The sequence below is a fragment of the Zootoca vivipara genome, chromosome 7, assembly GCF_963506605.1.
Source record: "Zootoca vivipara chromosome 7, rZooViv1.1, whole genome shotgun sequence".
Taxonomy (NCBI): Eukaryota; Metazoa; Chordata; class Lepidosauria; order Squamata; family Lacertidae; genus Zootoca; species Zootoca vivipara.
In genome coordinates this window covers 33,771,483-33,794,377 of record NC_083282.1, presented here as the reverse complement: position 1 = coordinate 33,794,377, position 22,895 = coordinate 33,771,483, and the positions used below count along the sequence as shown (strand labels likewise).

At 40.7% G+C, this 22,895-nt stretch overlaps 1 protein-coding gene across 1 annotated transcript in view; it reads left to right on the top strand.

Moving 5' to 3' along the window:
* Window positions 1-11,101: 11,101 nt before the first annotated feature.
* Window positions 11,102-22,895, top strand: part of IL23R (interleukin 23 receptor) — a 36,502-nt gene continuing 24,708 nt past the window's right edge. The window contains exons 1-6 of the mRNA XM_060277460.1: window positions 11,102-11,111; window positions 12,093-12,194; window positions 15,214-15,513; window positions 17,193-17,316; window positions 19,199-19,362; window positions 20,998-21,137. Coding sequence (XP_060133443.1) covers window positions 11,102-11,111; window positions 12,093-12,194; window positions 15,214-15,513; window positions 17,193-17,316; window positions 19,199-19,362; window positions 20,998-21,137 — 840 coding nt within the window. The remainder of the gene's footprint in view (window positions 11,112-12,092; window positions 12,195-15,213; window positions 15,514-17,192; window positions 17,317-19,198; window positions 19,363-20,997; window positions 21,138-22,895) is intronic.

Here is a 22,895-nt window from a genome sequence, read left to right as displayed (position 1 = left end):
AAAACAAGAACCAAAAAAGAAAAAAGAAAGAAAGATCAGCACCAAGTATGTGAATGGAGTGAGATGCAGGGAGCCTAAGGCACTGAATTCTTCCTTGACTTTTAAGGACAGTCATTCATATGCATAGTCAAGAAAGATTCATTGAAGCTCAAATTCCTTTGATCCTCAGTGCCTTGCGGCCAGGCCACGATCAAAAGCCATGATGGCCTTGCAAGTTAGGAGAACATTCTTGAAAGAAAGGAAATGCCCCAGGAATCTACCGGTATGGAGCAAGGTGCAACAGAATCAAGAGGGGATTCTTTACCTGCTGTGCCTCCATATAGGCCTTCTGTGACAAACCCCCAGATCAGATTCTAACAGAACCTCTCTACATCCATTATGTCATCATCATCTGTGACTAGCTCAGCTTCAGAAGAAGCAGGCTTCCAGTCTAACAAATATCACATGACTAGAAATGAATAGGTTCGAAACTTTTTAACTTCCAGAGTTAATGTTAAATATATTACTTCCAGGAAATGAGCCACCATAGCTGCTAGAGGGCTGTGAAAATTTGTGTCCCAAGCTTTGGACTCATCTACTCATTTATGCAGGTGGCATAAACCACAGAGCCTAGGGCTTGCTGATCTGAAGGTCGGCAGTTTGAATCCCTGCGACGGGGTGAGCTCCCGTTGCTCAGTCCCAGCTCCTGCCAACCAGCAGTTCGAAAGCACATCAAAGTGCAAGTAGAGAAATAGGTACCGCTACAGCGGGAAGGTAAACGGTGTTCCCGTGTACTGCTCTGGTTTGCCAGAAGCGGCTTTGTCATGCTGGGCACATAACCTGGAAGCTGTACGCCGGCTCCCACGGCCAATAATGCGAGATGAGTGCCGCAACCCCAGAGTCGGTCACAACTGGACCTAATGGTCAGGGGTCTCTTTACCTTTACCCATGTACTATATGAAACCCAAGCGGTGCATTGGTTGCCAGATGTGAAATAGATACTAGATATTGAAGGATTTAATAATACTCAGGGATGGCACAAATATTTATTAGAGGGGGAAAAAGGCGGATATAAAGAATTTACGAACCATGTTTTCAAAAGATCTTTATTAAAAATATGGTACGAATATAAAAAGATTTTAGAGCCGAAAACGCCTTGGTGGGCCTCCCCTATGGAAGCAACTGCATTATTCAGCAAATACAGGCAGAGTAAGTGGCCGACGTACTCCGAAATTCTAGAAAGAGAGGGAGAACAATTAAGGTTAAAATCATATCAGGTGTTAAAACATGAATGTACGAGCTGGCTTCAGTATGGCCAGATTCAAAGTTTATTTAACAAACATTTGAAAATTGGTTTCATTAAAGACAAATCGAAATTGCAGGAGATACTATTGGAAAATAAAGAAAAGCCAATGTCTAAACTCTATGCTTACCTTCTTGAATGGGAGTTAAAAGATGAGCTGGTAAAAACCACGATGATACGCTGGGCCCAAGATTTAGGGAGACCTATATTCAGTAATAAATGAATCGTCTGTGGAATGATGGGATGAAATTTACGGCGTGTTCAGGTATTAAAGAAAATATCCTCAAAATGGTCTATAGATGGCATCTAACGCCGGCCAAAATTGCCAAAATATATAAAAATGATTCCAACAAATGTTGGAAATGTAAAGAGAAAACTGGTAACTATTACCATTGCTGGTGGCAATGTGGCAAGGTTCAGGAATTTTGGAACGGAGTGTATGAAAAATTGAAGAAAATGCTGAAAATGACATTCCCAAAAAACCCAGAAATATTCTTATTAAACATGATCCCAGAAAATATTCCGGAAGGAAAAAGGAATATATTAGCTTATGCTAATGCAGCGGCCAGACTATTGATAGCTAAAAACTGGAAGGGTGAAAAAGTGCCGACAATATTTGAGTGGCAGGAGAAATTGGTCGAATTAATGAATCTAGATAAAATGACCACAGCAATTAGGAATACCCCCAAGCAGAAATGTATTAAGGAATGGAAACAGGTAGAGGATTATTTAAGAAAAGAGAATTTCAATGTAGATTTGGTGATATGCTTATATTAAAGATAAAAAATAGGGAAAAATTAGTAATAGGTATAACTATCAGTAATAGGAATTTAAGAATATTTAAAAAGAAGCAAGATTTTGGTAAAGTTGCAAAATAAAGCGATGTATGAACAGTGGGAAGGTTTTTCTTTTTTCTTTTTTGTTTTCTTTTTTACGGTAATTTTTAACATTTAGTTTTCCTTTTGTCTTTTTTGTTTATTCTCTTAGGACTTAAATTCAATTTTAAGCTTATATAACATTTTATCTGATACATTAATATAGGAGCTGACTTTGGTTATACTATGTTATATTATTTTGCATATTTAGTTATATTCTGTTATGCTAAGTTCTAAGATGACGGAAATGTAACAACATTTCAAAGCATTGTTTATGTTTTTCTTTTTTACTATTTATTAGTGGCTATATATGTGTGTGTATGTATATATTTACATATATATAGTTTTCCTCCCCTTTTCTTTTTTTTTCTTCTTTCTTTTTTTTCTCTCCTTTTTTTCTTTCTCTTTTGTTATTCTTTTCTTGGTTGATCCAATTTATTTCATGTTGTAATTTATGTCTGTATAATTGAAATAAAGTTTATTTTAAAAAAAAAAGATGTGAAATATATTGGTATTATTTTCAGCTCTTCTACCCCATTACAAAGCAGAAGTGATTACCATAGTTTTCTGTGTATAACACGCCCCTGTGTATAAGACACCTTTTTTGGGACTCAAAATGAAGAAAATGCTCTATGCGCTATCTGTATATAAGACGACCCCTTATTTTAAACTTCAACAATTTAGGAAAAAATATAGTCTTGTACACAGAAAAATACGGTATATTTAGCAATTTATTTTTTACAAAGCTGATCTACAGCCTTTTCCATTGAGATAAATAGGGTGTTAATTTCAGGCAGCTTGCCAGTAAATAATGTCTATAATAACACTGGACTAAACAGGACTAATGTTTATATAATGTCTATAATAACACAGGACTAAACACATTAAGATACCACACACACACACACACACACCTCTTTGTAAACAAAAACCAATGTACACTGTTAAGTTTAGAAATCACATTTGTTTAGATTTTGCAGCTATTTACATATGCTTGAAAACCATTCCAAGTTGCAGTTTCCAACATTAAAATCCCACTGCACCCTTCTGCCTTCCTGGTCACCATTTTAGAAACATGTTAAATCCTTTCCCTGACCCCAATATGCCCCAGCATTCTTTCTAACTTACTAAAGGTGTTTATTTTGTTAATGGAAGTAAGCAACAATAAAAACTTTACTACTCAGGTGAATTGTTTTTGTCTGTCCACAGCCACAACTGTAGAACATAGTGAGATATATGTTGTTGTTGTTGTTGTTGTTGTTGTTTAGTCGTTTAGTCGTGTCTGACTCTTCGTGACCCATGGACCAGAGTCTTCCACTGCCTCCCGGAGTTTGGTCAAACTCATGTTGGTAGCTTCGAGAACACTGTCCAACCATCTCGTCCTCTGTTGTGCCCTCAATCTTTCCCAACATCAGGGCTGTCTTCTCCAGGGAGTCTTCTCATGAGGTGGCCAAAGTATTGGAGCCTCAGCTTCACGATCTGTCCTTCCAGTGAGCACTCAGGGCTGATTTCCTTAAGAATGGATAGGTTTGATCTTCTTGCAGTCCATGGGACTCCAGCACTATAATTCAAAAGCATCAATTCTTCAGCGATCAGCCTTCTTTATGGTCCAGCTCTCACTTCCGTACATCACTACTGGGAAAACCATAGCTTTAACTATACCTTTGTAGGCAAGGTGATGTCTCTGCTTTTTAAGGTGCTGTCTAGGTTTGTCATTGCTTTTCTCCCAAGAAGCAGGCGTCTTTTAATTTCGTGACTGCTGTCACCATCTGCAGTGATCAAGGAGCCCAAGAAAGTAAAATCTCTCACTTCCTCCATTTCTTCCCCTTCTATTTGCCAGGAGGTGATGGGACCAGAGGCCACAATCTTAGTTTTTTTGATGTTGAGCTTCAGACCGTATTTTGCGCTCTCCTCTTTCACCTTCATTAAAAGGTTCTTTAATTCCTCCTCACTTTCTGCCATCAAGATTGTGTCATCTGCATATCTGAGGTTGTTGATATTTATTCCGGCAATCTTAATTCCATCTTGGTATTCATCCAGTCCAGCCTTTCACATGATGAATTCTGCATATAAGTTAAATAAGCAGGGAGCCAATATACAGCCTTGTCGAACTCCTTTCCCAATTTTGAACCAATCAGTTGTTTCAGTTGTGAGATATATATGCACACACTTGCACAAAACGCAATACCCTTCTTGTTAATCTGGTTTTGAAAATACATTCAAGTGGGTTAAATTTAACCATCAGAAAAGGCAGTAGACTCATGATTGCACCTGAAAGGAATTAAAATGTTGATTGATACACATTGCTTAGTGTGTGTGTGTGTGTGTGTGTGTGTGTGTGTGTGTGTGTGTAAACATCTGCAACAAATGTGGTGAGGTTGCTATGCAACTGTTTGCCAAGGCCACAAGGGATGAGGGTGGGAGGAGGCCAATATAGCTCCTTACCAAGGGCAGAAGGGAGCCTAGGTACCAGAAGCAGCCGTTCCACTCACAGAAAGGCCTGGACCCAATTCAGCATTATAAGCAGCTACCCAAGTGCATAGCTGCCATAAAAAGGAAGAAGAAAGGAAGGCGGGGAGGGGGGTATAAGTGGAAGAAGTGACCTATACTCTTTCATTCTGTGTGTTTTATATTGATCAGAGGTGAGACAGATTCTTCTATGTTGTCTAGAGCTGGTCACAAAGGGCTGAGGACCTTTGCACTCCCCAGTTTACCCACATTTTATCAGGGGGAAATGTCACCAGTATCTTAGAATGTTCTCAAATTGTCTGATAGCTACATTCCATTTCAACTTTGTCTTAGAAACTGATGTCATTGCCACCTGTCTTGCTATGGCTTCCTCATCTGCTGTGCTGCTGTTTGATGTCCTTCTAAAGTTCTTATCCATTAAGATTGGATTTCATATCCTTGTTATTTACTGCTGACACTTTCCTCATCCTCAGACCAGCTATCAATGTCCTATTCACACAGCAAAAATCACACCCATTCAAAAAGCAAGTTTCTCCATTTCCTCAAAGGTTGCACAGAGCTGGACTTTTCCATTTTGGGTTGTCATGGAGTCAGCTATATCTGGTGGTTCTTGGAGTGTTTGCAGAAACAGATTAATATCTAGTAGTATGGAACACCAGTTGCAGGTACCCTCGCAGAAGAGAAGAGCAATGATTGGTTTGAATAAAGAGTTGACTATCTAGAAACCAAGAACCAAGGCTAGAACCAAGGTAGAACCAAGGCTAGACAATTTTGATATGAATACTGCTGAAAACTTGCACTGGTACAGATAATTAGAGAAAGTTGCCCTGACAAAATTAACTTTTAATTGACTGTTTTCAAACCCTAAAAGATTAGAAACCTAGACAGCTTAGGGTATGGGTAGGCAAACTAAGTTAAAAATTTCAAATCGGGGAAATCTCCTGGGCCAGACGGTTTACCGATAGAATTATTCAAGACATATATAGATTGGTGGGCAGAACCCTTAGCTCAATTGTTTACTCTCATCGATAAAAATGGGATCATACCTGAGATATGGTTAAGATCAATAATTATCCCAATCTTTTAAAATGGCGACTCAAAAGAACTAAGGAATTATAGACCAATAAGCCTATTATCAGTGATAGGAAAAATCTTCGCTAAGCACATTTTATCTAAACTCCTTACCTGGATGAAAAATCTAAATTTACCAGTGAAAAGAACAAATAGGTTTCTCTAAAGGCTGCTCTACTTTAGACCACTGCCTTATACTTATGCATTTGGTCGAAAAATACAGATCCCCAAGACAATCTAAGATATATGCTGCTTTTGTAGACTTTCGTGGTGCCTTCAACTCAATTGACCGCCCAAAGCTGTGGAGGAAACTCGCTGAATTAAAAATTGACCAGCGCTTATTGATTCTAATACAAAATCTATACTCTTTCAATACCTGTCAAGTCAAACTTAATACCAAAAGTCACCTTTCATCAGATATTCCAAACTCAAAAGGGGTAAAACAAGGGTGTATTCTTGCCCCCTTTCTATTTAACTTATTTCTATCAGACTTGCCAGATCACCTCCAAAAAATAGAATCGCATGCCCCCAAACTTAATCAGAAACCAGTTCATCTCTTATTATACGCCGATGATGCTGTCTTACTATCATTAACGAGCTTGGGTCTGAAATGTCTTAGATCTTCTCTGATCCTTTACTGCGAATCTAACAAACTCTCTATGAGAAGACAAAAATTTTGGTCTTCTCGAATGGTTGGAAACTAGAGAAATGGAAAATAAGAGGGCAAGAAATCCAACAAGTGAAAATCTATAGGTACCTGGGAATTTTATTCCAGAGCAATTTAGGGTGGGCAAACCATCGTACAAATGCCATAAAACAGGCAAAGTGTACCTCATCAGCAGTTGCCTGTTTTTATTATCAGAAAGGTAATCAATTTATTCCTGCAGCCAACCAGATATTTCAAACAAAAGTGCTATCCCAGGTATTCTATGGAATCCCACTATGGGTCCAAGCATATAACAGTGATTTTAAAAAGATTCACTCCAGCTTCCTGAGACGTATTCTTGGACTCCCAACTGTTATCAAATATGAAACAATGTGTGCAGAAATAGGCATACACACAATGGAATATTGGGCTTGGACCACCTCAATAAAATACTGGTTACGCTGCCATTTTCGCTGCTCCCCATCAAGTCTGCTCTCTGATTTGCTCAAAGACTCCTATAAATCAAGATGGTATCAGTACCTTGAAAAAAAGATTGAATCTATAGGCATCGAGTTGGAGCCCATGTACAATTCTAGCGAGCAATACATTTTCCATAATATCCTAACTAGACTAAAGGATGTTGAGAGACAAAATATTGTGGCAGCTGTAAACAAAATTTGCTCCCCTATATTCTATGATTTAAATATCCTAGATAGCAGAGCCAATTACATCATTAAATTAATAATCCCAGCCCAACGTAGGGCTTTTATGTTGGCCCGTCTGAATGTTTTTCCCTCGGCATTTGTCAGGGGAAGATATCAAAACATTCCTAGAAACAAGAGATTCTGCAGATGTTCTATGAATGTCCCGGACACTGTAGAGCATATTCTCTTTCATTGTCCATTGTACAGTACGCTCCGTCAACGTGTGCTGTCCCCTCTTTTGGGTGGTCTGGAACTCCAGCAAGGTGAAAGTGTGGGATTCTGCTATCTGACATTGACCAAAGGGTAACGGCATACATACACACAATCAGTCTATATGGTTTTATTTGTAAAATGCCTAATAAAGGTTTGATAAGTAAGTAAGTAAGTAAGTACTAAGGCTCTGGAGCCAGAGCCGGCCCAATCACCTTCTAAATCCGGCCTGCGGACAGTCCGGGAATCAGCATGTTTTTACAGGTACTTGAGTAGAATGTGTCCTTTTATTTAAAATGCATCTCTGGGTTATTTGTGGGGCATAGGAATTCGTTCATCCCCCCCCCAAAAAAATATAGGTCTGAGGGACAGTGGACCGGCCACCTGCTGAAAAAGTTTGCTGACCCCTGGGCTTAGGGCATGCTATAAATGCAATATTGTACTTGCTGCAGTTCTCCAGGCATACCCTGTTTCTCATATTTTAAGACATACCCATAAAATAAGCCATAGCAGGATTTTTAAGCATTCAAGGAATATAAGCCATACCCCGAAAATAAGACATAGTGATAGGCGCAGCAGCAATGCTGGCCGCGGCAGGAGGAGGAGGAAAAATATAAGACATCCCTTGAAAATAAGCCATAGTGTGTTTTTTTGAGGAAAAAATAAATATAAGACGTGTCTTATAATATGAGAAACACGGTAGTTACAAGTAGGAAGCCGTGTTGGTCTGACGTAGTCGAAACAAAATTTAAAAAATCCTTCCAGCAGCACCTTAGAGACCAACTAAGTTTATCATTGGCTTTCGTGTGCATGCACACTTCTTCAGATACACTGAAACAGAAGTCGCCAGATGCTGATATATAGTGAGAGGGTGGGCAGTGAGAGTTCCAGGGCTGCAGCATTTACTCAGCTTTCATTACTTTTGGAAGGCAATCTCTAGAGATGTACTGGCATAGTATTTGGTTTATTTACTTATACACAGGTTGAGCATAGATGGGAAAATAGCTCAAACACTCAACAGACAACCAGAGCCCACCATATCAAATCTCCAGCAGCCTAGGTTTCATTACAGAACCCCAACTCAGCTTCTTTCCTCTTTCTTAAACTGCAGTCTGTTTTTTTCTCTTTCAGACAGATATAAGCTGCCCCCATCCCTAGCTTGCCTTCTTAGCTCCCTTGGAGACAGGTTGCTGGCATATCAATGCTATCAACATTCTTTTGATAAACTTAAGTGAGTGGCCAGGTGTTACCCCAGAAAGGAACCCACACTTCACAGAAATCTGATAGGAAACCCATAACCTAAAATTACCTTAGAAGCAGGCTTCAAGGAGGTGGGAGGGGTTAGGAGAAAGGAGGCAGGTTTTTTTTTAAGAGCTGTGGGTTTTCCAACAGACTGACTCATACAGAGTAGAAGTTTCTTAAACTAGAAACAATATGCTGTTCTCAAATTATTGGTAATGTAGGTCACCAACTGCTTCTCTTCCCCCCTCTCTGTTGATTCATGCAGCAGTGAATTCTGAATAAGAGACATTAGGGAAGAAGGAAAGTTTTATTCTGCAACTATTAGTAATGAAATCAAGTTAAGCGTGGAACTGGGGCACATGGCCTGATGGAGAATAAGGTAAATCTATCGATATCTTCAAGACAATTGATAAACCTGAAATATGTGGGGATGTTTTCCAAATCTTTTTTAGCAGGATTAAACTACAGTGTATCACAGCTTCTTCTTTTTTGACTATGCTGTTAATAAGTGGGTGTACATATTTTCTACAGCAGTTAAAAATTATTAGCATTTGACTGTTTCAAAGCAATTTCAGAGCATGCAATGTTAAGATGTTTTGTGCTTAGCTGGTATAATAGAGATGGTCTTGATCTTCCCATAGGCACCAGTTCTTCCTGTTTGACAGGTTTATCCCTATTTCTATCACCTGCCTCTGTTAAGATATTGCTTTTATTCTTCCCCTTGCTTTATTCTACACACATCTACACTAGAGTTCTTTAGGCTATAGAACCCTCCCCTGACAGATGTGGTGAAGCACATACTAGTGCTGAAGCATTCTATTTTAAGATTAAATATTATTTAGATAAAGGTTACATGCCGTCTTGCTGTCCCTAGCTATTAGAGTTGGTTCCTGTTCTAGTTACCTATCCTGTAGGTAACCTTGTAAATCACTGTTCCTATTTTGTCCCTGACTTTGCATGTTGGGGATGCCTTGCTTTTGTCAGTGTGAGCTGCTTGAATTGTGTTTTTTTCAGGGTTCTGCTCTTCCAACTGGGTTCTCTGCAAGCGAGATCTCTTGTGGAGTGTGTTAGCAGGACTGTTTGTCCCCCTAATCCAGGCATCCCCAAACTGCAGCCCTCCAGATGTTTTGGCCTACAACTCCCATGATCCCTAGCTATCAGGACCAGTGGTTTGGGGATGCCTGCCCTAATCACACATCAGAAAAACATGCGTATCTACAGATGTAGCTTCAGAAACAAGATATCTAGGGATCTTTTATCCAGAGTCATTGCATGTCACTGGGGACACTGCACTGCAGCTTTAAATCTCTTTAATTAAATGGGGGAAATTAACAAGAAACACTGAATCCCCATTTCAAAGTTCCAAGAGAAAACATGCATTTAGTTACAGCACTAAAACAGTATTTGAGAGTAGGATGGTTTTATGTCCTCCTGAATTACAAAATTCAGTGTGTACAGAATAGTAAAGTGGTTTAAGTAAAATTGTACAAAGACTACCCAAACCTAGGCTACCTAGAGAGCAGCTTATGTTTAACTGCTTGCTATGGTATAAAAAAGAAAACAGTGGGGTGCGGGTGGCACTGTGGGTTAAACCACAGAGCCTAGGGCTTACCGATCAGAAGGTCGGCAGTTCGAATCCCCGCAACGGGGTGAGCTCCCGTTGTTTGGTCCCAGCTCCTGCCAACCTAGCAGTTTGAAAGCACGAAGTGCAAGTAGATAAATAGGTACCGCTCTGGTGGGAAGGTAAACGGTGTTTCCATGCGCTGTTCTGGTTTGCCATGACCCGGAAGCTGTACGCCGGCTCCCTCGGCCAATAAAGAGAGATGAGCGCCACAACCCCAGAGTTGTCCGTGACTGGACCTAATGGTCAGGGGTTCCTTTACCTTTACCTCATGATAAAAACAGGAATAGAGGTAGGGAATCTTACTGTTGCAGTTGCACCTCCTAATAGCTGATACAGCAGGGTTAGAGTTGAGATGGACATGAACACTAGAGACAGGATGAACTTTAAATTAAGATTATTGGTTTATTAAAGGGGTGCATAAGGAAATACTGGTATTTTCACTAAGGTCTTAAATATGCTTGTTACTGCCTCCCTTCTGATGTTCACCAGACAAACAATACAAAGGGTATTAATATTTAGTCCTCATCTTTCTCTGGAAACTCTCACACCTCCCTCATCAACTCCCTTCTCCTGAAACTCCTCCAACTGTAAAATCTCAACTGTCTGAAAGCTCCCTCCAATACTTATGAAAATGACCTTGCATTGCGTACTATGGTATTGTCAAACCTACATTTAACTTGGAATCCAAAGAAATGAACCAAAGAACCACTCAACTGCTTCTACAATACCAAGGGAGTTTGGGGATGGGATGATGGGTTACGGGGAGGTAAAAGTTAAGCCTTGAGTAGCTCTTTCCACCCCAGCCTTGTTGTCCGCCTCGCTGATGTGGTCCAAAGGAAAGCAGAGCAATACATTTGGCACCAGCTGGGCTGCAGGAGTTGCTGGAAGGAGATGTGCAAGGTGCCATCCAACCCTCTTAGGGACTCTACTCCAGATTTGTGTAGGGTTTACTCCTTAGCCTTTTCTTATCCTGAAGATATGCTGCAAGGTATCTCCTAGATGGGCTACCTTCCCAGATTGATGAGTCCCATCTGCCCCTCACTTCCCTCTACAACATGTGCAAAAAATGCCTCCTTGACCGTCGGACCCACTATTTGTCTCATCCACTCAATCTGCTGGAGCCAGTCTTCACTTGCAAAGGAAGTTCTTAACTTACCGAGGGTCTGAAGCCCATCAACTACTCTCACCTTGTTTAGCCAGCCAGTCAAAGTCATTCCTGTGGTGACAGCTTCTAAGAGCCACAGGTGAAAGCTGAGTGCAGAGTGGGGACCAAAGGTGAACAAACTACCCCAGAAAGGTACGCCCCCCCCACCAGAGGTACTACCAGTGCTATTTTTCTAGAAAAAGAGGTGCCGGAACCAGTGCTTTCCACCTAGGGGAACTCAAGGGTATGCAGTACGGGCACTTTTCCCCCCTGAAAGAAAAGCACTGGCTGGAACTCACCATGAAAGCCTTCCTTGTTCTCTTATAATGACAATTGTGCCCACCTGAAATGTGCTGGAACTGAGTTCTGGTGAGTTCTGGCTGAAAAAAAAACCCTGGGTACTACCCTAGCCTAACACACCATCCATCCCAAGTTTCAGATTTTCATATGCAGTATTCTTCATTTATGTATCCCAATGTTACCTCCTGAGTTTATCTTAAAATAGATACATCTTTATGTAACTATTGTCCAGCAGGATAATACAAGGCACAAATGAATATTCACTGTACTTTCGTTAATGAAGTTTTGTTAACGATTTTGCACTTATTATAGAGGTAAGTATGGTTGCAAAAATTTATTTCCTATGCCAATTTCACCGCTTCCAGTTGAATAGGTCTTTGTTCAACATTCTGTCATTGATGTTTTATGGCATTATTTTTCTTTACTCTTTAGGAAATAGTTTAGTCCTCATAACTATTTTTCCTTTCTATTTTTCCCATAATTTTTCCCTTTGTTTTTATGCACTGCTTTTTCTCTTTTTTGCAGATGACATTGTTAGAATGATGGTTACAGCTGACATTTTAGTGGTATCATACATACTCTTCTGCAAAATATGCCAAGTTGTCCTTTCTCACCATTGTTCAGCAATTACAGAGCAAGTTAAGTATTATGTCTTCTAAGACACTGGGAGATAATGAATTTGTGAAATCTAGTAATTTATATCAGCTTCCATGTTTCCTATATACAAGCCTTCAATGGAGCCAGCGTAGGATTTGGCTACTTGGCAATACAGCAGAGAGAGTCAGTCATATCTCAGTGCAAATATCAGTCTGAGACTCTGAGTGGTTTCTGTAAAGTGGCCAGGCTAATTGTGTGTACCTGACAGAATGATTCAATAGGGGAATCTGATTGAGCAAAAGGGTCACTTGGAATAATAATAAAAAAATCTTTATTAGAATGGTCTTCCACTTGAGAACTTGGTTTGAGCTGATAATCAGGATACACTGAATGGGCAAGGGTTTAATTTTCCATGTTCATAAGTAAACACAACTAGTCATGATGGGTTATTTGTTAGAGGCCAAGAGACTTCATGTGAAGCGTTTGTCATTCTCAGATAAGAGGTCTCAGTGAAAGGGATAAAAATCCTTTGTCAAATTAAATATCCACGTTACAAAGCCCAACTGCTTATAGACCCATAGCACTTAGATTTGTGCAAATGTGGAGATCTGCTCACAGTGCACTCAACCTTTAGAACCAATACTGGTTATTAACTTGGGTTGCATATGGGCATGTCTACCTACAGGGGCCAGTGTGGGTTTTTCTGCTGCAGCTCATGCTCTGTTTACCCCTTCTCCCCGGTATTGCCACATCTAACTTTACCCAGGTTTTTAGTTTTCCTTAAAATGTGTCTGTGTGTGGTTTTTCTTTCTTGGCCAATTTGAATTTATTTATTTTTTTAATGTGAAACATTGCTCCAGGAAGAAGTGGGGAAGTGGCTTTGAGACTGGTTGAGCTTGTCATAACTGACACTCTTTCTGTGCAGCTGCTTCTGGAAACAGAGTTGTGTACAAACTATACCCTTAAAGCACATTCGAAATACATTGTTTTCCTCAATGGATCATGGGCACTGCCCCTACGCCCCACAGAGTTACAATTCCCAGTAAACCTTAGCAAACGATAGTGCCCAGAATTATTTGAGGGAAAGAATGTGGTTCAAATATGACATAAGGATATAATGCGTACACTTACCCTAGTTGCTGCTTAGCTTGATTCTTTGATGGAAGGATGAATACAGATACACAGTGGGTTAACCCATCAAGCTATGCATTTCTGTACCTATCATTCCTTCACTGCCTCGGGTTCCAATTTTGAATTCCCACATCCTATGGAGGAAAAGATGTCCGAGGAAGTGACACATACTGTAAGAACACGAGAGCCTGCCAGATCAGGCCAATGGCCCATCTAGTCCAGCATGCTGTTCTCACAGTGGCAGCCAGATCTACCTATGGGAAGCCCACAAGCAGGACATCACTGCTATGTTACTCTGCCCACCCTGCAACTGGTATTCAGAGGCACACTGCCCTGAGAGTGGAGGCAGCACACAGCCATTGTAGATAGTAGCCATGCCACAGTTTAACTATGTGCTGTGTGAGGAAGTACTTCTTTCATCTGTCCTGAATCATCCCACATTCAGCTTCATTGGATATCCTTGAGTTCCAGTGTTAGGAAAGAATAAGAAAAATATTTTTGTATCCATCTTAGGATTGATTTCAGCATTAGGGTCATTGCAACAGACAACTGAAGGCTGACCTGGAGAACCTTTCATGTAATTGCCATATTTCAAAAAGTAAAAAACCAGGACACCCCATATGATTTTCCGATTGATTTGCCTAAGATCCAGGACAAAGCGCCACATTTCAGAAATCCCCCCCAGACGTCAATTCCACCTTTGAAATCCCAGTAATGTCCGGGAAACCAGGAAAATCTGAGTGTATGGCAGTCCTGGTAAACAGGGAACATGATAGATTACCAAACATTATTTGTTGAGTACCTATATTCTCCTAGTTACTAGTAGATGTACTCAACAAAGATGCTTGAGAACTGGGCCAACAACCCATGAGGGCCAAAAGGAAGGACTAGATCTTAGGGGAACACATGGAACTGAAATATAGGGTGGGGGGTGAAGGCTGCAATCCTCTGCACACTTACATGTGAATAAGCCTCATTAAACTGAGTGAGATTTACTTCTGAGTGAACATGCTTTGGATTGCAATAAAAAATCGGGGATTTCCTTATAGAGCTCTATGGAGAGTAAATGTTGTCTTCAAACACATGGGACCCACACTCAGAGGAAGTCGTTCTCAGTTAGATATTACTGAAAATGTGTAGAAACATGGTTCTAGGAAGTGCTTTCCATCTCCTACTCATATCATTCCCAAAAATACATTTGTCAGCAGTGATACAGGCCTCTAATCTTATTTTTAAAATAGTATTTGTACTTTCAGTGATTCAGCTCAAATTGCCATTTCCTTTTTGATAAAAAACATTTAAAAGGTTATCTTTTTCCTCAGTCAAAAGAGAATTAGTTTATGCCTCTAAATAGATTCCTCAGTGCTTTATCATTAAAAACATTAAGACAAAAATAAAATATGTGAGCAGTAGGAGACTGGCCAGGGAGGTGGTTGGACCTTTGGATGACCAGGGAGTTCAAGGTGTGCTAAAGGAGGATAAGGAGATTGCAGAGAAGCTGAACAAATTATTCGCAAATGTATTCACGGTGGAAGATAAAACCGCAGGAATGGAGTCTGACGAACTGAAGCAAATAGTGGTGATAAGAGACAAAGTTCTAGGCCTTACTGACAAAGTGAAAACTGAAAAAGCACCTGGTTTGAGTGGTATCCACTCAGGTGTTCTAATAAAACTCAAATATGAATTTGTTGATCTTCTAACAAAAATATGGAACGTCCCTAAGTCCCTCCATACCTGTGGACTCGTTTGATGTTTCAGATCGTGCTTGTTGCTCTATCTTTTCAAGATTTTATTAGATTTTGGGATTATAGGAGTACCACTGAAATATTTTGGCCAGATAGTGGGTAACTGATTAGGTTGTGTATTTTTTATATATAAAAAAATTGCTAAGATATTTATGGCAATTAATTTATTCCCCCCCCCCCAGATACTATACGTTGTCGTGGGAAGGTGTGGACGGAACCAGCTTCAACAATTCAAATGGGCCAGAATATTACTATAAACTGCCATTCCGATAAAGATGTCTGTCAGAATGCTAAAAAACGTATGCGTCTAAATCAAAGGGAGGTCGAGGACAGATTGGTGTTGGTTATAAACAAAACTACAGTTCAACTTCAACTTCATGATTATAACATTTCATTTTCCACAGTCCTTTGTTATACTGTATGTCCTCTAGGAAAAAACCAACTAATATGTGGAACAGAATTTTGCGTGGGCTGTAAGTAATTCATGTGTATGCTATGTAGGTAATTTTGCTGCTTGTAATTCATTTCAATTAATTTGGGAAGTAAAATGGGTTAGTGATTGAAATGATCAGCCACTGAGGCAAGCATTTGATGAAGTAAACCATAGTAAATGAAATCTTATGCAATATTAAAACTGCTAGTATTTAAAGGCACCACAAGACTCTTTGCTGTGTGATTTGGCAAAACACTAACAAGGCTACCCCCTTTGGAAATAGGTTAGGATGACATTTTGCTGGTGGGGCTTTACATTTTTAATTTAAAAATTATTAGCTAAGGGATTTGATCTTAGGCTGTAATCCTAAACACTCCTAATATCTAGGGAACAAGCCCACTGAACACTTGTTACTCAACAGCAGCAGCTGCTTTATTTATAAATTAACATTTTTTGTATTTTTGATATTGTACGCTGCTTTGCTATTACATATAAAAAGTGTGTGTGTGTGTGTATAAAAAAATAAAGATCGCACTGCCAACCACATTGATGTAAGTTTCACTGACTCAGTAACATGTATATTTATTTTAAGTAATTTCTACTGTATGCAGTAAGGGACGCGGGTAGCGCTGTGGGTTAAACCACAGAGCCTAGGGCTTGCCAATCAGAAGGTCGGCGGTTCGAATCCCCGCAACGGGGTAAGCTCCCGTTGCTCGGCCCCAGCTCCTGCCAACCTAGCAGTTCGAAAGCACGAAGTGCACATAGATAAATAGGTACCGCTCCGGCGGGAAGGTAAACGGCATTTCCGTGTGCTGCTCTGGTTCACCAGAAGCGGCTTAGTCATGCTGGCCACATGACCCGGAAGCTGTACGCCGGTTCCCTCGGCCAGTAAAGTGGGATGAGCGCCGCAACCCCAGAGTCGTCCGCGACTGGACCTAATGGTCAGGGGCCCCTTTACCTTTACCTTTTACTGTATGCAGTGGAGCTCACTCTGAAATTAAAGTGCATAGAAATGTCTTGTTTCCAAGTGAATAATATATTACTACAGCCAACAACAATTTCAATACATGCCACTGGTAGTATAAATTAACAACTATTACCATAAACACTTTCCCATTGATAGTATATGGTATATCACTAGCCTCAGTAGGATATTTGGACATATGTCAGTTGGCTTATAATATTGAACCACTGGGAGGAGAGATGCCCACTAACTGAAAAGTTAAGGCAGATCAGAAGAAGAACAGCTCTGAGCTTTAACTTCAGACCAGTAGACTTCACGGCTTAGGCATAAAGATGGTTTAAAAGATGAGCAAAACCTAATCTTACGGTGCTTTTAAAAATGGCCAGTATTGGTGAAATACCAGTTTCAAGCTTTGACATTAGAACAATGAACTGCAAGATAATAAAGGATTGCATAATGGTTGCAGAACTTTTAAAAATTCTTTGCTAGACTGGTAGCCCACTCCTAAACTACATGCCTATAAGTGAACCCCATTCACTTCAGTATAACTTTCACATTAGTGTGCTCAAGACTGTAACTTCAAACTGCTCAGATTGTTCTTCTTAAGGAAAATAGCTCTTTTAAAAGTATTTGGAAAAGATGTGATTTAGAGTAACAGAAGACATGATAAAGTATTTAGTCACTTGATAAGCCACCCATTAACTACCTTTATGTGTTCTGAATCAACAGAATCTTACATGTTTTGCAATTTGTAGATTCACCGGACATGCCAGCCAACTTAACCTGTGTCATATATGAGTATTCCGATAATATGACATGCACTTGGGACCCAGGCAAGAACACACAATTAAGCACCAGGTACAACCTATATTTGAAAAGGTAAGAAAGTTGATTGAAGCATCTATCTCAAATCAAACTAGATGATCTTCAGGGTCCCTTTCAACTCTCTGATGAATTTCAACAGTTTTGCTTATTTTTGATGGAAAGTAGCCTTTAGCGGGCTGCAATTTTGAGCAGAGAAGCAATGGGTAGGAGGGTGCTTGATGCTTTTCTCAGTACCATTTTGCGACACATAATCCCCCCTAGCTGCTGCCCACCCCCACAGAACTTCAGGTGATCATTTGCAAGTGTAAATATGCACCTGGAATTGGGTGGGTGGCTGTGGAGAGAGGCAGAGATTTGGCTGGGGCGAACTTTTGCAGCTCACTGTAAAACAGTTAAGTAAATCAGCACTCCACTGCTTAAAAACGCGGCCTTCCGAGTCCGGTTCTTTTTTCCCCCTGTTCTTTTTTAAAGCACATACAAAACATTGTTGGGAAGCTAGGTGACAAGAATTTGCAGGTAATGTCAAGTTTGCTCCTAAACTAGGTTAACTGTGAGTTCAACTAAAAATTAAGACACGGCAAAGCTGCAACTGACATTGTGGTCTGACTATGTGGACTAAACTTGTGGTTGAGAGACAACTCACAAACCAGTGACGATCGTGCATGTGGTGTAGTGCTGATGACTGAAAAAAAGTTGGTGTCCTACTTACATTTTCAGGGAGTGGGGGTGGGGGGCAAGAGCAGGTCACTAGTGGTGTCCTTTTGGTGGTAGTCATGATTCACCTCTTATATCAGAGAGTTCCACGCTCAGCAGAAGCGGCAAACATGCCTCAATCTGCAGTCTAGCAGCATGTGCTTTGGCTGAAATTAGTTCCAAGCAGCCAAGGATGGTTGGAGCTTGTATAACACGTGAACAGCAGGTCCACAATCTGCGATGAAAATGCACTTTCAACATGAGTTTCAACAACAGTTTGCGTTGTGTGATGGCCCAGGGTGGTTCCAGCTCAAGCCCAGGATGTGGGGTGGAGTGTCAAAAGTCCCCATAGGGGTGGCCAACTCTCAGGACACACTTAAAATAGCTTCTCCCAGTCTGTTTTTGTATTATTATTATTATTTTGCAAATATAAACATTATGGCAGCAAATAGGCATGACCCAGACACAGTTAAACAAAAAACAAAAAAAAACTCTTGTTCCGCTCACTTCAGGGGATCAATTGGCTTTGGACCAAATGGCACGTTACATGACAGGTCAGTCATCTTCTAATTATGGACAAGTGTGATGACCTGGTGTAGCTACTGAGACGTGGGTAGGAGAGATGAGGGGGCAGATCTTACCCTGCTCTGCCTCACTGGATATTTGGTGCAGCACAAAGCTTGGCTAGAAAGCCAGGGGAGGTTGGTTTGCTGCGGTTCACAATTTGTTCTCCCTCACTGTGAAATCTCTGCCTTGGAGCAGGGCAGCACCTGAAGTTGCGTCTTAAGAGACAGGGATGTTGTTGATATGCTGTCCACCCAGCTGCACAACGTTCTCCCTGACCAACCTGGCTGAGGTCATCTTGAGAATGGTATTGGTGGATCCCAGACAATAATTCTGAGCGACTTCAACATCCATGACAAGATTGCCATTGGACCAGGTTGGGATTTCATGGTCTCACAGTTTAATCACAGGGCCCTGAGAAAGGAAGAGCAAAGGGTTACATGCCTCTACAACAATGTTAGAACAACACCTACTTCTTATTAATAATATTATTTTTTTGCTTTTTGCTTTTTTATCTACTTTTATATGTTTAAATGTTTTAGTATGATTAACAAGGCTTTTAGGCCTCTTGGCTAAGATCAAGTGCAATGTAATCTGCTTTTTTAAAAGCAGTTACTTTAGATTTTTAGTTTACAGTTACAGCAGAGTAATAGGCTTCTTGATTGTTTGATCTTTATAGTTTTCAGGGAGAAGAAAATAAAACATTTCCGGCAAACAATGCCTCAGGTACCATCCCTCTGAGTCAAATGTGGAAAAACCAAACATTTTATGTTGGGGTCTGCGCTGAAAATCACTTAGGAAAAAACTGCTCAGAAGAACTGTATGTTCACCTTGATGATCTAGGTAGTGTGCAGTAATTTCTAAACTTTATTTTTCAAAAGCTGATTTTGTTTTCAGTCTAGTATATGACTAAATTTATAAGATTAAGATCATGATGGAAGATTTGAGAATAAAGTGGCTGGGGAAACCCAGCCAGATGGGAGGGGAATAATAATAATAATAATAATAATAATAATAATAATAATAATAATAATAATTACCTACAAGATGCTGCAACCTATTAATGCCTCCTAATAGGGATGCGGGTGGCGCTGTGGTCTAAACCACTGAGCCTAGGGCTTGCCGATCGGAAGGTTGGTGGTTCAAATCCCTGCAGCAGGGTGAGCTCCCGTTGCTTGGTCCAAGCTCCAGTCAACCTAGCAGTTCAAAAGCACATCAAAGTGCAAGTAGATAAATAGGTAAGGTAAACGGGAAGGTAAACGGCTTAGTCATGCTGGCCACGTGACCTGGAAAAACTGCCTGCGGACAAACGTCAGCTCCCTTGGCCAGTAAAGCGAGATGAGCGCCGCAACCCCAGAGTCGTTCGCGACTGGACTTGTCAGGGGTCCTTTACCTTTAATAGGAGTATTAGTAGCCAGCCGTGCCCACCTACAGCAGACAAGTCTGCACAACCCCAAATTTCCCCTCTTCCCCTCACCATCTGTCAACATTTTGCAGCTATTGAGCCTGCTGAGTACCCATTGGACTATTTTTGTTGAGATTTGTCTCTAGTTTATTCTGTACTGCTGCAAACCTCTTGTTTTCACAGAGGCCCTCAGCTGAGTTTGCTATTAAAAGGAGTGGTGCACAGATACTTGGTGTATATTTATAGGCATGATCTTGGGTCCCATCTTTGCTCTGTGGATTCTTCTGTCCTGAGAGCTGAAGAGGTTCTTCCATGAGTGCCTCTTCCTTCTGTGAGTGCAGGTTTCAACATGCTGTTGCTATATTTTGAAAGAGGCACTAGTTTTATAGTGCTTTGCACAACTACTGAAGACTGCATGGTTGATACCTTGTCTACATTAGGAGTGTGCCCAGATAACAGCTACCCATACTATAAAAGAGGAAGTACAGGAAACAGAATTGCATATAGTCTGAAGTTACATTGGGTTTTGTGCAGCACACACCTTCCACAATTCCAAACCTGACCACCCTAATTTCTTAATATGCTGTTTATCCTACTGGCGATCAGAATAGCACCAGGAGACTGTTTCACTCACTGCTGAGTTGAACCAGATTAAACCAGGACCTGGCCTTCAACCAGATTAAACCAGGACCTGGTCTTCATAATTCAGACTGAGAATGTTTAGAAATTAGTTGTCCCACTTAATTCATACAGAGCCATTTGGCTTGCTGTACCTGTTCTATGCTTGTGGCAGAGAGTGATCCTGGCTTGTGGTCCAATACTTAAATGCTTGAGGTAAAAAAACAGCTAGAATCAACTATACATGGAGCAATATATATCCCAGTTAGCCACATACTAGGACATAATTCCTCTGAGTTGGTTAAACTGGCCTTCTACAATGTACTCTTTTTGCCTCCCTGACCTTGTTTGCGGACAACCTTGGTTTTAATTCTTGAAAGGCAATATAACGATGATGATGATGATGGTAGTTTCATCAGCAGAGACTTGATTTAACATTGTTTTATCTCTTTTAGTGGCACCAGCTACACCCATTATTATCCAGATTGTAGACTCTCCATTATTTAAGACTACAATACATTGGGAAAAGCAAACTGCAATCAATGAGACTTATTGCGAAGAACGATACAAGGAGAAGACGGACAAAACTTGGCATGTGAGGCAATCCATTCTGGGTTTTGTGGGTATCATAAGCAGTGGCTTGGCTGCTGCTTTTCATTGATTTTGGTGCTAAACCTTCCATGCATGACTTTATATAGTACAGTGGTACCTTGACATCCGAATGACTCGACTTCTGAAGGTTTCGACTTCCAAAGTCAGCAAACCCAGAAGTCTTGTCACTGCACGCGCATTCTGCGCCTGCGCAGAAGCAGTGCACGCGTTCCGCGCATGCACAGAAGCACAAAATCGCACTTCGCGCATGTGCAGAACGGCACTTCGACAACCGAAGACTTCGACTTACGAAGAGCGCCGCGAAATGGATTGTCTTCATAAGTCGAGGTACCACTGTAGTAAGATTTCAATAGCTTCCTAGGCAGAGTTTTACCAATACAAGAGTTTTACAAAGACATTGATGTGGAATGTTCCCTGCTCATAGGATGCGTATGTTGCAAATATTCATATGCCTTCTGCATTTTGGTGAAACTGATTTTTTATTTCTTATTGTACTCTTTTTATAGACAAATAGTATGTGTATATCATATGTGTTTGTGTGCACGCAGACACACATTAGGACATATTGGCACTATCATGTACTATGCGAGTGGTTTGCAAGCTTTTCCCCCCATGGACCACTTAAAAATTATTAAGGGTCTTTTTTACCTGCTGGAGCAACTATAATATGCTGTGCTAGATGCTCTGTGATTAGTAGATTTTTATTGCTTCTTTTATATGTTATATTGTATTGTATTACATTTTGCATTCCATAGAATTCAAACAGTAATACTATGAAATACAAGAAATAGAACAAGCAATACAAATACAATTAATCAAAGAGCATCTAGGTCAAAAATCAATATGAATATTTAAAGCTGTGGCCCCACCCACTGACAAAATACGGCCCCTGACAGCTTACCCTGGTGGAGTGTGGCCCTCAGCAGGAAAGAGTTTCCTCACCTCTATTTTATGAAATAAACTTGCAACCAACAAAGACTTGGAGCCCATCTGTAGTACAGTGTCTTTGGATGTTTCTTAATAGTGTAAGGATTGCTATCACTGACTTACGGATACACAACTACATGTATACAGGGCCAACTCTCCTGTATGTATATGGGGGGGGGATGTATTAGTATACATAAAAAGTCCACACATAATATTTTGTTCCTACTTGAAGAAAACATGCTAACTGGGATAGTATAGAGCAGCCTTTGCCAGATGTTAGGTCCCTGGATACTATTGTACTACAGCTCCCTTCATTCCTAGCTAGCGTGACCAGTGGTCAGGGATGATGGGAGTTGTAGTGCACAAACATCTGGGACTACAAATGTTCACATAGTGGCTAAAAGACTGAGCATAGTTGCTAAAAGGATGAGCATAATCAGACAGTCCTAGTTTGAATTTGACCTTGTGACATGAGCTTACAAGGTAGCTGTCACAGTGGCCGGAGTGGGCTCCTTCAGAGTAACGACGCTACGCAGCTCTGCATTTTATTCTTTTATTGGTGCTGCGTATTTACAGTGCTTAAGTCATTGCTATTTACACGGAGTGATGTGGTCAGTCGGTTTCAGAACCTCCTAATGGCTTTTGGCGCGTCTTTCTCCAACACAAAAGCTTTGGCAGACCCATCCTCTTTCCCCTCCTCTTTCTGCGTAATTCCGGAGTTGGGGGGATGGGTCTCCCGCCCTTATTCGCCCCTTCCTGTCCCACCTGGGACCCTGGCTCCTCTACCTTGCCTGAGCCTCGGACACGACTTCCT